General features: G+C 43.5%; 2 protein-coding genes across 7 annotated transcripts in view; one reads left to right on the forward strand and one right to left on the reverse strand.

Moving 5' to 3' along the window:
* Positions 1-1341: 1341 nt before the first annotated feature.
* On the reverse strand, positions 1342-9509 carry hars (histidyl-tRNA synthetase). 2 transcript variants are annotated; one of them, XM_037460904.2, is made up of 14 exons: positions 9335-9477; positions 7427-7800; positions 7188-7277; positions 5754-5873; positions 5560-5655; positions 5203-5328; positions 4993-5100; positions 4626-4724; positions 4423-4516; positions 3927-4054; positions 3231-3503; positions 2894-3010; positions 2340-2486; positions 1342-1768 (listed from the first exon to the last, which is right to left on the reverse strand). In XM_037460904.2, exons 2-14 carry the CDS (start codon positions 7529-7531, stop codon positions 1709-1711), a joined length of 1563 nt encoding a protein of 520 aa, XP_037316801.2. In that variant the 5' UTR covers positions 7532-7800; positions 9335-9477; the 3' UTR covers positions 1342-1708. The 2 variants fall into 2 exon arrangements, with proteins under 2 accessions (XP_037316801.2, XP_037316802.2); XM_037460905.2 differs by lacking the exon at positions 7427-7800 and having other exon boundaries at positions 9335-9509.
* Positions 9510-11198: 1689 nt separating this feature from the next.
* The window catches only part of ugl (ureidoglycolate lyase), a 33989-nt gene continuing 29858 nt past the window's right edge, over positions 11199-15329 (forward strand). For 3 of the 5 annotated variants that reach the window (XM_037460899.1, XM_062560722.1, XM_037460902.2), the window contains exons 1-8: positions 11199-11277; positions 12099-12226; positions 12314-12532; positions 13255-13345; positions 13452-13528; positions 14384-14494; positions 14581-14640; positions 15156-15312. In XM_037460899.1, the coding sequence (XP_037316796.1) occupies positions 12110-12226; positions 12314-12532; positions 13255-13345; positions 13452-13528; positions 14384-14494; positions 14581-14640; positions 15156-15312 (832 nt within the window). In that variant the 5' untranslated portion in view covers positions 11199-11277; positions 12099-12109. The other 2 variants (XM_037460901.1, XM_037460900.2) reach the window with 2 other exon arrangements.

The following is a 15329-nucleotide window of genomic DNA, read 5'->3' on the forward strand; positions in this document are numbered from 1 at the left end:
AAAAGTACTGGTTTTAAAACTAAAAGTAAAAAAGGAAAAGTATTGAAAGGAAAAAAATGTCCGTTAAGAACAATCAGTCCGTCAGTCCGTTACAACACGATGGCAAGGTGCCTTCGGGTCACGTGACCTGCCGGATGACGGAAACATGGCGACATTCGAGAGGCGACGCTACAACAACAGAGGGACACACGTATCGACCCGCATGCTGTATGACTTAAACAAAAAAAAACATGTTCTAGATACGGCTACATGACACGAGTCAGAGGACACACACTTTGTTCCCATTGATCAGACTGCAGTGTCTCCCCATGGTTTACTACATCATGGGGGGGGGCGCATCGCTTTTCTAATGATGGGGAGTGGTCGGTTATCAAAATAGCGGTTTTCTTTGCAGCGCCAGTCGTTTTGCGTTCTAATTGCCGCGCTTGACTTCAAGGTGTAACCTTTATTATTGTTCGGTCTGAAACGCCGCGCCCAGTGACGGATGGTGTTGCAATATTGTTGTCCGGGTGGAAATTGGGAGAAAGGTCTGTCCGGGGGATTTTCGGGAGGGGCTTTGAAATTCGGGGGTCTCCCGGAAAAATCGGGAGGGTTGACATGTATGAATGAAATAGGAGTAACGAGGCGATTTTTTAAATATAAGAAGAAAGTACAGATATTTGCGCGAGTAGAAGTGAAAAGTCGTCTGAAAAATAAATACTCAAGTAAAGTATAGATACCCAAAATTTCTACTTAAATAGAGTAACAATAAGTATTTCACACCTCTGATCATATCAGATAATAAAGTGGCTGGTTTTCTTGAGCCATTTCTCAATACCTAGAACAGATAGAAGATTCCAGACTGATGGTTACATGAGAACGCACATTTATAGTCATGGCCCATGTATAACTGCTACGGAGACACGAATACCAGCAGAGCATTTCACAAGACTGCCGAGAACACGCTGCTTATCTGTAGAGTGAGGTGAGGCTGACCGTCCCGTCAACTACACCCCACACCTCACATCTCACACACCCTGGAGCGAATAGTTAAGAAGGCTCAATGTTGGCAAACAGACTAAAGAAATATTGCTGTAACAACAAACCGCAACTAAGGGATTTATAAAATTCAACTTGTGTACGTTTTCCTCTGCCATTGTTGTCTGTTGCTGAGATGAAACACATTCTGGGATATTTGTCTCTCACAAGAACAGATAAATCTGCTCCAATGCATTTTGGGTAAAATGGGCAGGGTGAGTCACATCCCGGTATTATGACCGTTCTCGGCGAGATTTAGTATTGGAAACGTTACTTGGGCCGCGACGTTTCACACAAGAACGCATGTTGAGAAAGGGCCTTGGATTGAGCAGAAGGATGGGTTTATTTCACACACACAGGACAGTCAACTTCAATACAAGTAGAGTTCAAGTTCCCATGTGGCATCAAAGCATGTATATCAGCCTACAAGTAAATGTACGGAACAGAATGGCATCGTAGGCCGAATGAGTATCAGATGAAAGATGTGTTTTTTTAACAGCAGCTTTATGGATAATTAGAAACTGGGACTTGTTGGTAACTAATAGTTAACATCAATGCGTTCTTCCTCACTATTAAACAAAGTTGACACTAAAAGCAGGAACGTTCAGAACTCATTTCTGCAACAAATCCATCTCGATGGTTTTTCTCTGACACAAAGCTCCTCATGCTATTTTGTGGAGCTCTGCAGAGTCTAGACCTGAGAGGTCCTTCTCCGGATCTCATCGATAAGAGCTGCTCTAGAGACGTCCACCTGTGGAGAGAAGACAAGCACAGAAAGCTTAGTCCACCAACAAAGCTCTCACTATATTAAGGCTCAAAGGGTGTGAGCAACGCGTCCTCCTTGGAGATCTGTATCCAGGCTGGCCGACTGGGGGATTTTCAGATCCTCTATAAAGCTATATTATTATAATATTCTATTTTGTGATGTTGACATGTTATTAATCTCTACCAACAATCCAAAAGTAAACCCAAATATTCCTGATACAGGCGCTGCGGTCATGTACTGGTCATTTAGGTTCAAGAGTCTGCGCAGTGGTGATCAGGGGGCGGAGCCTCAGCATCGAGGGTGTGTTCAAACACAGCTGGCCATCATCTGAGTAGTAGTTAACCGAGATCAGGACCACAGAGAGCAACCAGATCATCTTGATAAATTCTAAGGCTGTCAATAGATACAAAAATGAACTAATTAACCGATTAAAAGTTTGTTTTTCAACCAATAGAACATTTTGGAGAAACATTGGCAGGTCTATGACCTATAGGTGTTTTAACTTCATTTTGGAAAGCCAATGATCAAATAAATGATGTGTTCTTTGGACTCATACCTCCTCTCTGGATGCCACAACACGGAGCTTCACCACTCCATCCTTGAGCTCCTGTTCTCCCAGGATGGCTACCAAGGGGATCCCGGACTCCTCGCAGTGCTGCAGCTGACTCAGCAGTTTGGGGTTTTTCTTGTACATCACCTCAGCCTGGATACATGCAGACACAGGATACAGTTGGTCTCAATAGTCCGGACTATGACAGCATTGTATCTTAAAACACTCACTCCCAAAACACATACCTCCTCTAGGCAGTCCACTGCAACAATTCCCAACCGGGACAGAAATGTTCAGCTTTAGCAGTTTTGCTAAAGTTTTGCTACAACCACACTAAAGAGACCCGAACCAACGCTGTTTAGGCCTGCTAACAGTTATCTCCAGAAACTAGACATGACCCAGAGGTCTTGTAAACTGGAGCTCAACCGTTTGCTGCTAAATTGAATGATTAAAGCTTCCAGCTGCTTTATTGAAATAATAAACATTTAAAAGTTTGCTGTGTGACCCGATCAGATCTCTGAGAAAAGACACAACAGGAAATGGAATGGAGCCACACACACCTTGATGCCAGCATTCCAGAGCTCGGTGAGAAGTCGGAGTCTGTCCTCCAGCAGGTTCTTCTGAGCCGACGCCACCATGACCTGAACCTCCGTGGTACGGACCTTCTCTGTTGAGGCCTGAAGATCACAACATCATTAGTCTTGACATCCACACAAACTTAATATCAATCCAACACACAGCTGACCAACAAAATCTAAACAGGCAATATAAATAATTGCGTTCCTAAAAAACTCAAAGGCTTCCCATTCTTGTACATCAAGGTTCTTTCTGGGAGAAACTTGTTTTAGACTGTATAAACGGCAGATGTTAGATGTTCCCCAGTGCTTTAACATTTACCTCCGCCTTCTGCTCCAGGATGGAGAAGATCCTCTCAATGCCGATGCTGACGCCCACACATGGCACCTTCCTGCCCTTGGGGTCAAACATGCCCACCAGGCCGTCGTACCGACCGCCGCCGGCCACGCTGCCGACGCTCACACTCTCCTCTGCAGGGACCCCATTTTGGGCTTCAATGGAGCCGGGGGCCACACCCGCCTGAGTCAGCACACCCTCATAAATGATCCCTGTGTAGTAGTCCAGACCCCGAGCCAGACTGAGGTCAAACACCACCTGGAGCGGAGAGAGTAAAGAAAGAAGAAGGGAAGAAGGGAGACTCGCTGAGGAGAGTAACTGCAGAACGATACGTGCTTTCACGTCAGACACCAGAACAGGCTCCAATAACACCAGGAAATGTTTCTCACTAAAAAAGTTGCCAAGAAGGTTTGGAAAGCTGCCCACTTGTCAGCACTGAGTTGGCGTGAAAGGATGGAAAGTTGGAAGGAAAATGAAGACGCTGTAGAGCTCTCAACGATGATTGGCCAATGCAACTTACGTCACATCAAAGACGTTTTATTGCGATAATCATGACATCACCTTTTCTCCTTGTCTCACTCCAATCTCTGAAACGCTGGCCGACTGGTTAAACCCCCCCAAATAAAAACTTTGCCGAAAAGCAACAGGTTCGCAGATCTGATGACTAACAGCCTCTCTCACCTTGTCTGTGACCTGGAAGAGCTGCAGGTAGCTGAAGAGCAGCTTGATGTCGGACAGGCCGGCACAGGCCTGCTTGCTCGTGCACATCTTGTGGTCCTGGAGGAGGCGCTCTGCCAACTCCATTCCACCTGCAATAGAAACAGTTGCCTGTTTACACGTCTGCCTGTCGTTTGTGTCCCACTGGGGAATGGAAGTCAAATAATTTAATAATATTCAATGTTCATCTAGCTCCATTTTGGTCTGCCCCAGCTAGGCAGTAGAGCCCACAGATCATGTATATGAGTCATATACATGTAGCTGACCATATAGAACAGGGTGGCCCACTTTACAGGATTACGAGCCACTTTTCAAATAACCAAGTCTCGCCAACTCTGAGGACCGGCCAGCTTACGGGGGTTGACCCGTCAGCTGGCCAGAACGGTTGGGAGCAATGCCTCCCTGGTGACCAACATGCCCTGATGTCCCCCATCTCGAGTGACCTTAGGGAGAGTCTCACCTTTTAAACTGACGTACTCCCCAATCTGGTCGGCTGCCTCCTCTGACAGGCCCTTCTCATTCACCATCTCCCTTCTCACGTCCTCCCAGGGCATCTGGGTTTGGACAGGAAGTTGCATGAACAGAACCACAGATGATCGCGTTCGTGAGGGTCAGCTCTTCGTTGGTGAGTCCTGAACTGAGAAGCTCAGCCTGGTCACGTACCTTGTCCAGTTTATCCACTGTTGAACAGATGGTGCGGAACTTGTCATCTGGCACACCACACACAGCAAACATCCCATCAAGAATGCGTCTGTCGTTGACCTATACACGGAGGACATTAATAATCATTAATAATGAGAAGTCCACAACGTCCCCATTAGTCCACAGCCTGAATCAGGCAACAGCTGATGGACGGGTTTAAAATCACTTATATATAGATAAAATAAGTTTGTCCAAAATAAAAAAAATATCTTCGATGGCTTCAATCTATACACATGCAATATCCTCCCCAGGAAAATGCCTCCAACAGGTTGGTGGGGTATAGGAATGGGGATCAGTCTACCGGTTTCAGCGAATGGATGGGACAAACCTTGATCTGGAAGTCTCCCAGGTCCAGCTCACTAAGGATGTCATGGACAATCTTCAGACACTCTGCATCAGGAATCATGGCGTCATACTGCCCTGCGATGTCAAAGTCCTGGAACACACACGCATTCACTAGTTCAAGTAGTGCAGATGGGGTTTGGACGGGTTTCACTGGCCCCGTGGGGAGTGAAACACGCATCTCACGAGGACTCACACACTGGTAGAACTCCCGGTAGCGGCCGCGGGTCATGGCCGGGTTGTCGCGGCGGTAGACCTTAGCGATGTGGTATCGTTTGATGTTGGTTATCTTGTTCATTGCCAGGTAGCGGGCAAAAGGCACCTGAGGAGGACGATCAAGGACAACACACTGCTGCTTGCTTTGAAGGAAACACGTTGTTCTTTCAGCGCGTAAAATCCTCGAGAAGAGTAATCTCTTTATGGAAGTACAATCTGAGGCAACAAGCATATCATCTCTGTTGGTATTCAGTCCTGTATTTTCACTGAATAGGAGGCACCCTTAACCATGCTGTTAGCCAGCTGATGCTCATGGCTGTGTGTCTTTGAAGGATACGGTAAGGTCATATCTGAGAGACAGCAGCTCGCCTCCTTGGTCTTTCAGGTCATAGATCAGCTTGGAATCTTCTCCATATTTTCCCGTCAACGTTTCCTGGCCACCACAGAGAGATCACAAGACACCAGGTTTGAGCAGGAGATGTTCACATGTGCGGAGCCACAAACGTGTTCAATTGTGTTGTGATTATCTACCTTCAGCTCAAAAACAGGTGTGTCAATGGTTTCTGCTCCGTGGCGTTTGAAGCAGCCAATGATAGTGCTGAAGACTCTCTCTCTGATAGCCATCTGCTTGGGGTTATAGTCCCTGGTTCCCTGACAGAGGATGACATGTGCTGGGTTTTAATCAGACACTCCAGGGAGGTAGAACTACTTCAAAGGAACGTGTATAAGAAGTTCATCTTTGTTTGTTCTTAAAACAATTATATGAATGTGTTGTTACTGTTTTTTACATTTTTTTTTACAATTTACAACATGTTGGCATGTGAGCGCCCTTTGAGAGGGAGAACTGAAGCAGTTATCTCTGCGCTCTCTCAATACAACGGTTCTCCTCAAAAATTGGTCACACTGGATGGATGTAATCTACAATTTCAATTTTCAATTCATTTTACACAAAAACATTGCAGGAATACAATTTTATATTAAGTAAATGAATACATAGTATTAGGACAATTTTTTTTGCCAATAATAATCGTTGTTACAGTGTTATTAATGAATGATTATTTTCTTTTGAAGACTAAATCTTACAAGTGAGTGATCACTTTAGATAGCATGTATTTGTTGATTAACTGTTAATGTTATTTTAAACACAAACTGAACCACATTAGAACATCTTGGAGGCAGAATTCCACCAGGTGGAACATGTTGAACTAGAGAGTTCCTGCTGTCTGTGTGCACTTTGCTCGTTGACAGCCCTAATTAGAATTCTCCATTCTGTTCAAGTGCAACATGAATTGAAATGTTGACTTGATACCCTCTTCCTTTACTCAATCCTGAATAATCAACTGTCATGGCTTTTGCCCGGTTGAATTCGGCCACGGAACATTTCCTAAATGCTGCGAGGATACCTTGTTGCTGCAGCCTTACCCCACTCCCTTCAGATGTGTGGCTGTGCTTGATTTATTGCGGTGTTCGTATGGCTTCTTTGTAAACAATGCTGACATACCGTAATGGTTGTCTACCACCTATACTCAGTCATTAAACAAAAAGTACAGGTAATGCTCCCAAACGTACGACTAATAAGACGCCGGTGACCTCTCAAGTTCTTCCGCTCGCCATGAACTTCACCGTTAAATACTCTGGACTGGCTTTTCAAGTGTTTATTAACACTTTAAATTGATATTTAAGGGGTGTCACAATACAATAATGGTTTTGATACAGTACCTGCCATAAACATCAGTGTTTATAGATCAAATCCTGAAGCTTACGATACAATACCAGAATTTGATACAATACCACATGATACTGGTATATTTGTCAATAATAGTAATATTTTCCTTTTTTTGCCAGCTCATGCCTGCCCAGCATTATGAACACCTCAAAAATGGTCTCAGCGGCACAAAAGCCTTTCGGGTTTCTTTCCCAGCAGTGCTCTGTGACTTAAGGACACCATCTCAACTGTGGTCTTACCTTTGCAGTCTTGAGGACAAACTGATGTTTGACATTGTCTCCTCCTATCTGGGCCTTGAGCTCCAGCAGTTTGGCTACCTCTTCATCAATCTGCAGTACACACATGCACACATACCAGAAGATGAGAACACCTACAGAGACATACTGCATTGGACATTGCAAAGAAACACGAGGCTATACACAGGCTACATAATATTACATGAAAAGACACACATGCACATACACCACCAAAGGCCTACCTGAGCCACAGTGATCCCAGGCAAAGAATGCAGTGATCGGACACGCGGTGCAGCCAGAAGGCCCATCAGACCAGAACAAGTACGAACACAAAACATGCCCAGCATGTTCAGCGGACAAATAAAAAAATACAGGTCCAGGAGTTCGACAGGCAAAAATTCAGGAGTGCATCATGGGTACAACCATGTCCAGTAGTAATGGCCAGCCACAGCAGCCAATCAAAAGTGTCAGAAGTAGAACCAGGAAGAGTGTTGAGCAATGATTCCAGGAGGGTTGGATTCACCAGAGAGCGAGGTAGATGATGACGGGTGAGGCAGGTCGAGGTCATTGATGGTCAGCAGGGAGAACAGGAGAAAAGGAGTAAGCAACCCTAGCACTATGGTAGGGCAGTGCATGACCGATCATCATCATCATCATCACAGCGTGGAGGATAGAACATGAGATCAAGTCAATGAAAGAAGGCAGAGCAACGCAGTGACAAACACACACACAAAGACAGGCTCCTGGTAGAACTCCTCACATTTAAACCCCGGTGGAGCCAAATTATCAGGTATCGTTCATTGTTTGTACGACAGGTCACCTGCATAAATCAGTTTTTTTCATTGTAGTTGAGGAGAAGGGGGGGGGTGTTGAGGCAAGGCGATGAATTCATGGTCTTCATCTGTTTTATTTTTATATGTAGTAAACCCCCCTGCTCTTAGAAGCGGCTCAGGTGGATTAGATAGAGAACAGGGCAGGGGGGCTGCCTCAGGTGTCTCAACAAAACTGATTGACAAACAATGGCCGATGTTGTAAAATTTGGCTCCGCCCCATCAGCTCGCCCTTGTGACGCCTGTCCCGTACGTGGCAATGATTTACTGGCGGTTGCCACTGTCTGCCACTGCCACGAGGAGGATCTCGGCCCTGCTGGAGAATGGGCGCTTACTGGGACACTTGACCAGAACAGAGCCCCGGGTTATGTCTTTTATTCATACGTCTTAATGTCTATGTACATAAGAAAATATGAATAAGAAAATATGACTGTCAAATGTACTATGAAAAAGACCTTTTGCTTCATTGTGTCGATGATGTTGTGTTGGTAAAAGTCAGACAACTAAACCATAGGACTCCAGCTTTCTCTCTTTAAGGTTTGAAACTTTCATTATGGAGCATCCATCTCACACAATACCTCTACATTCCTCCATCTGCTGCATCTTTCTCTATGGATGCACTTTAGCAGAGGAAGATCTCAAATATCAGGGGAAGAACCACTGGTTCCCAGCGGCTAAGACTAAAGGGGTCACATGGAGGTGGTCTTCAGTGATAACCTGTGCGATGGCTGATACGAAGGGCAGATGGTGTACTCTATCAAACAATACTCCCTGCCTACGCTAATGAGGCAGGTTATTGCATCAGATGTTACTTTTTTGTTGTCTTTTCCACTCCCACATATCTGGGCGCATCGGGCCATGGTTCTCTTATAGAATCCGTACTCATTCGTTGTGTGAGTCGGTATTAACACCAGCTATCTAACCTTAAATAGACACAACTCAGCAGGGCGGTTAGCGGACGGGGCTAGTTGACGTTGGCTAACGTTAGCCCTTACATTGGAGGCCGCTAGCCGCTGTGGCTGAGTGGATGCCCGCATGGAGCAAAGTGAAAGCTTAAATGCACATGTCTAAAGCTGCCGCTGTTACAGCAGGCCAAATGTCTTTGGGCTACAAGCAGGATCCAAGTCAACGTTGAAGGTTGACGGGATTTAAGGTTAACGTTAAATCGCTTGTGGACAACATCCTATAATTAGGCATAATAAAGGCGGCATAACGGAACGAACAGTTGGACCTTGGGATTTACTGTAATCTTTGCATATGCGTGAAGTTAGTTGTCTGGTGATGGTGAAGCGATGGTTAGAGAGGAGTAAGGTTACGCACCTGATCTTTACTCGCCTTCTCGGACTTTAACTTCCGAACGACTTCCCCTTGGATTTTAATCGCTTCTTGCATCTCTGCCTTGTTCTCCATGGCTTTTCATTAATGTGTCAGCCCCACTACTCACCTAAGGTGTCAAGAGGACTGCGAGGGCGGAAACGGAAATACGTAAGACCGGCGATTCATACGCGTTTGATAAAATACTTCCTGGTGAAAGTGAGTAGCAACTATGTACAAATGTATGGTAGCATCCCCCCTCAGTCACTTTATGCCAGATACGTCTGTGAAAGTTTGCCTCAGAGGGCTTTTTATTAAAAAATACTGGTCGGGGGGCAGTGTTCCGTGGGTTCGTGTGTGTGGGGGGTGGGGGAGGAGGGGGCTGAGGCAACTCTGGCTTCTGTGGCAACTCTGTGGCAACACTCAAATAAATGTAATTACAAAATGCTTTTTTAGACATTTATATACTATTTAATTAATATATTCCATTGCTTTTCAGAAGACAACACGTAAGTCAACCAATTTCAAGCACCAAAACAGTGCTCATACCACCAGGTGGCAGTATACATGTATTTACATTACATTACATGTCATTTAGCTGACGCTTTTATCCAAAGCGACTTATAATAAGGGCATTTCCACATAGAGATACAAACTCAGAAGAACAAACATTAGTTGCTATCTGTACCCCTAATACAAGAAAATTAATCGAATGAGGGGTTGACAGCTATAGGACTGTTGGGGATGTGTGACCACAGCGGTGCATCAATCAGAACCGAGCAAATGTTATTCCAATCTTCTTTATTGATTGTGTGAATGTACAGTAATTACGGGTTTGTGTGGTTCCACAAGAAAGCAGTCACAAAGAAATATCAGCGCACTGCTAATCCCCAACAGGAGAAATGAGCAGTAACTATCTACAGCTAACTATGGGTAGCCGCGGCTCTCCCAGCCTCTGCTCAGCGGATGCTCAACATGCTCAGCAAACCCAAGAAATTTAAGAAGATTATTATAAACAAAACCCCACTCGGGTCAATAAAAAAAGAGTCAGCTCGGGAGCTTCTTGTTGGGTGCGGATCGGGTGGCGCTTTGGGGACGCCCAACAGGTTTCCACAGAAGCCACTGATGTGCCACAGAAGCCACAGAGTTGCCACAAAAGCCACAGAGTTGCCACAGCCACCCCCCCCCCAACCCCGACCAGACCGCCCCCTCATCCCCACAATCTCCACTATGGGGCTCACTTGTCTCAAATTAAAAAATACATTTAAAATAACGTATTAACGTCAGCTGACCTGTCGTACACAGAACGGCCGTTTTCTAGGAAAACTTAACCCTCAGCGTGCCGTTGTGACGCTCGCTCCGGACCACTGAATTACTGGCGATGGCCACTCACTTACTACTGCGTGCCACTGCCACAAGGAGGATCTCGCTGTTTCTCACATTTAGATTTTTAAACATTTTTAACATGTCTCCCCTCTCCAGTCCTCTAAAACAAATACAACTTCACAAATCCACATTAGAATCGCTGTACACAACCTCTGACCCAACCTGAGCTGAGGGGGACCGGTGCTAAGGGGTCACATTTGTTTCTAAATAAGAAGGTACCAAACAGAAGGTATTCAAGCCAGTGCTCTTAGACAGTAAGGCTTCTTTAGGAACAAAAAACTCAAAAAATAAAATTGCCACTTTGAGATTTTAGGTCATCTCCAATTATATCAACTAATTCCTAATAAAATAAAATCCCAAACATTTATCATGTAACGTAAACCTACGGCATTAGCATTTTAATTATCACATTTCTAATTTTACATATAACACAGACATCAATGAATCTTTACAGAGGACTTTAAACTGCATAAAAGCAAACATTGTCCTGTTTAAACATTGACCAAAGTAGGTGCATAACCAAAGTCCACTGCTAGTGTGAATAGAGACCTGTCCTCGTGTCTGTGAGTATCATTAGATTCTTTTATTTTGCAGCTAAATAGACATTATGGGTGGTAAAGAATGTCAATGTATGGTGAATATCAGGAAAGTTTAATTTGCTGTTTCAGACGCATCTTTATTTTTGACCAGCCTTATGAATGTCTTGTGAATAAACGTGGTCAAACTGAACAACAACATGTTGTGATGCTTGAATCAGAGTGACGTGTGCCATAACCAGTTAGTTACTTGGGTGCTCCTGAGACATACTACTTTATATTATTTAATATATTTAATGTAAACAGGCTCATTCATGGAAAATGAACCCCAAGACAATTATTACCATGAAGGGAGCTCTATGAGGCATTGCAGCAACTTTCAGCTCATTGGTTTCATGTGCCAATCATGTTGATTCCTTAAAGTTGGATACTTAATGAGGATTTTTATTACTATAACAAATTCATGATAACAAAGTTGTGATAATATGTGAAATAAAGATATTGTTTAACTGCCTCAAAGTGGCCATAAGTTTATAAAGGGATGCAGCGCTGTGTTATTTCTTTATTTCTTTGCGGGAGCAGAAAGGAGTGCTGCTGTCAACACATTTGCACAAATTCATAACTTCTTCAACTCCTCCATATTGTAACGCTGATTACTTCAGTTTTGGTATCTGTCCCTAACACATGTGTGTTAAGGTTTTATTCACAATTAGACCACATGTGTAATTGGTAAACCTTTCCAAACTTTTAAGGCTGCTGTTGGGGCCACTAAAATGAGTCCTTTTCTGTATATGGAGAGTGACCTTATTGTACCCACTGATATGTGTTGACTCTTTATTGTCCACAAGGTCCAGTCAGTATGGAGCTTTCCCCACCCCCCCCAGGTCTAGAGGCAGAATATGAGTCACTCTTTAGCACAGGCTCCCTCCTTTTCCTCCAGGAGCTGATCTCCACATTTGATGAGGAGGTGGATCAGGTAAGACAGCCAAAAAGCCTTTTTGTAATTAAATGCATGGGAGACTTGTTTATCTCACGTTAAGACATCTTTTACTACTCTACTCAGGTCCTGAAGTTACGGATTTCCAGAAAGGCGCATTTAGACCTCACAGCTGACCTGCCAAGCTTTCTGGAAAGTACCACACATATCCGGAGGGATCCAGTCTGGAGGGTCCTCCCTGTCCCCCCGAGGCTCCAGAGAAGACACGTGGACATTGGGGACCTAGCTCCCTGTGACACCGAGCGCTTTGTTAAAGCCCTGCAGTCATCAGCACAAGGCCTACAGGTACCAACTGTGACTGTATGAAACCAACACAATAACGGGAGAACTGGAGAATATAGGTATATGCAGTTAGTAACTTAATATTCATATTATTATACAGATTACTCTGATCATGTGCATATGCTTTTCTTAGAAATGTGTTGATGTGGGAAATACAGAATGATACAAGGCAACGTATTACATAATATTAACACAATTACCGGAATACACCATAAACCATGGCATAACAACAACCCTGCAGTTGAATTAATCCCCCTTACACTTACACCATTCTGCAGTTAGAAACAGTAGGGAAGCAAATGTGGATTTATCCCCCGCTGAAAATAGTCCCAACAAGAGAGGGAAGTATTAAAAACAAAATTATATATATACAAATAAACCAAAACAAAGTTCAGAATTAAAGTAATGTGTAATAATGTGAAATGACTCAGGGAAAAAGTAAGAAAATAAGAGAGAATAACCCCAGCTTTATATTTAGATGTACATATCTTAAATTTGAAAAATACCTTGTTGTCCATACATAGTGTCCGCACATACACTATTTGTGGACTTCTGTGCACACGTTTTTACTGTCAACTATTAGCAGTTATGCTAACACCTGCTATTTTAGCCATATATTCCAGGAAAATTGGGTCTCATCGGCTTCACAGAGCATCTTTCCAGACTCCTCACTAAGCTTTTCTGCTGCACTACTGTAGATTCTGTAATTCTCCCTTTGCTTACAGGTTGACTTTGATGATGGGAACTGCCCTACATATTACAACCAGATCAAAGGCCTTCATAACGTTTTTAAGGCCGTTCACAACCAGATCCCCAGTAAGTGGCATCAATACATTACTGTACGTAGAGGAATATCTGTGTGAGTATTGCCGCTGTGGAACATAAAAGCATCGTTCATCGACCTCCCTCCATGTGTTCATAGATCTTCCTCACATATCTCATGCTCCAGTGCTGATGCTTCGCCCTCGCGCCTGGAACATGGTGGAGCACAACTTGATGGTAGTATAACCTTTGTACTTAACTCACTCACTCTATTGAGTCAGTGCAGATTAGGTTTGAAGACTGACTTTGGGGATTGTTTAATTAAAATTAATTAATTAAAACTGAATTTGAATAATTTGTATGGTTTGGAAATGTTATTTTATCATTTAACTGAGTGATGAACTAAATCAATACAATTTATGTAACATGAATAATAGAAATTTAAAAACCGACACCTTGTTATGGTAGCTGTTGTTGTTTTAGTTCTTTTATGTGTGTTTTTGTATTTCTAATGTCTTGGCATTTGGTGCAAATTTTCACCAAATATTTACACCTATTTATTAGTCGAATAAAGATTTGTATTATTTGTGGTAGCTAATCGTTTACTTTGTTTGTTGTAAACAACCACACATTTACACTGTTTGCATAGTAACGGGCAAAAGGTGGTGTAATGTGCGTGGGTCGTGCGGATAAAGGGACGCTCAGCCAGGATCACGTGCAACAAGTTTTATTGTTTTTTCCCACGTCAAGTGTGCCGGCGTCGGGCTCGCTCGTGTTCCTCCCTCTCGCTCACCCCCGCCTCACTGCTCAAATAGGGGGAAAAAGCACACACAATTATCCCCAGCTGGCTGTTATTGTCTCCAGCTGGCACCGTTCCCCGAGCCACTCCCCCGCTCTCCCACCTGCAGCCGGGCTGAAACCACGCCCGCCACCACAGGTGGTTTAAAATAATGTAATTTGAAAATCATCAGATGAAATTATCCAATCCATTTCTTTGCCCTGGCAACATGGGATGTACATTTGTCACTATTTTGTGTCGTATGCTATATACTAGTATATAATTCACCTTTTTATAAAATATCTGTTTGCCAGGTGGCAGGGAAAGAGGCTGCAGGTCCTCTCTTTGACTTTGGACTACTCATGTTTCACTGTGGGAAGATGCTTTTTGAAAACAAGAGTGGACCCTTTTTCTACCTCTCCAAAGTAATACACAGGCATACACACCATTACTCAGTCACACAGATGAATACAGTTGACATGAAGCTCTCCTGTCTCCTCTTGTTTTCTAGGTGGAGAGCTTCATGGAGGCCAGACTATGGAACAAGATATTTGTCTGGACACAACACAAGGTCCGAGCCAATCCATGTTTTCCTACAAATTCTTTTTATATGCAGTTCTACTCTGTCAATATGATGGCTACATTTTTAACTTCAATCCCGGAATCTCAGATCAATTGTGTTGCTAATACCAGGAATTTGTCACAGTCAGACACATCTCTCCTGGTGTAAGCTACTTCAAGGCCGTCCAACATGCATTAGCCTACATGTATGCACATCTAGAGAAGCCAAGTGGTAAATGGTATACGGCAAAGTGGGACAGATTTTCCTGTTTTTTAGTTCAAGTTGTACTCGAGCATGTATGCTTTTTTTTTGTAGGTTGTTTGCAGTAGTTTTACTTTCCATTTTCAAATAGCCTAACAATCAACCCCTTACAATTACATCAATTTGGCATTTGTACTTATTTTTCAGCATTTTTTTCTTATTGAAATTCTTGAACATCCTGTTTATTGTAAGTAGTGGTATAAAATAATCTGCTCCTTAAATGTAATAAATTTTAATGAATTTGTCTGTTTGTGTGTGTGAAGCTGGGTCTTCCACTGGGGAGCATCAAGGCAACAGTGCTAATTGAAAATATATTGGCAGCATTTGAGATGGAGGAGATTCTCTACGAGCTGCGAGACCATTCAGCAGGACTCAACTGTGGCATTTGGGATTATTCAGCTTCTATTGTCAATAAATTTGGTGAGCCAAACCTTGTG

Source organism: Pungitius pungitius, chromosome 2, assembly GCF_949316345.1.
Source record: "Pungitius pungitius chromosome 2, fPunPun2.1, whole genome shotgun sequence".
NCBI classification, from domain to species: domain Eukaryota; kingdom Metazoa; phylum Chordata; class Actinopteri; order Perciformes; family Gasterosteidae; genus Pungitius; species Pungitius pungitius.

What these genes read in the sequence shown, in the direction of transcription:
- hars (XM_037460904.2), bottom strand. Translation starts at nt 7,531, where the DNA reads ATGCTGGGCATGTTTTGTGTTCGTACTTGTTCTGGTCTGATGGGCCTT. An exon ending in CACCTGTTTTTGAGCTGAAG is followed by an intron (nt 5,656 to 5,753) that starts GTAGATAATCAC and finishes TGTGGTGGCCAG; the next exon opens with GAAACGTTGACGGGAAAATA. An exon ending in TGGGAGACTTCCAGATCAAG is followed by an intron (nt 4,725 to 4,992) that starts GTTTGTCCCATC and finishes CTCCGTGTATAG; the next exon opens with GTCAACGACAGACGCATTCT.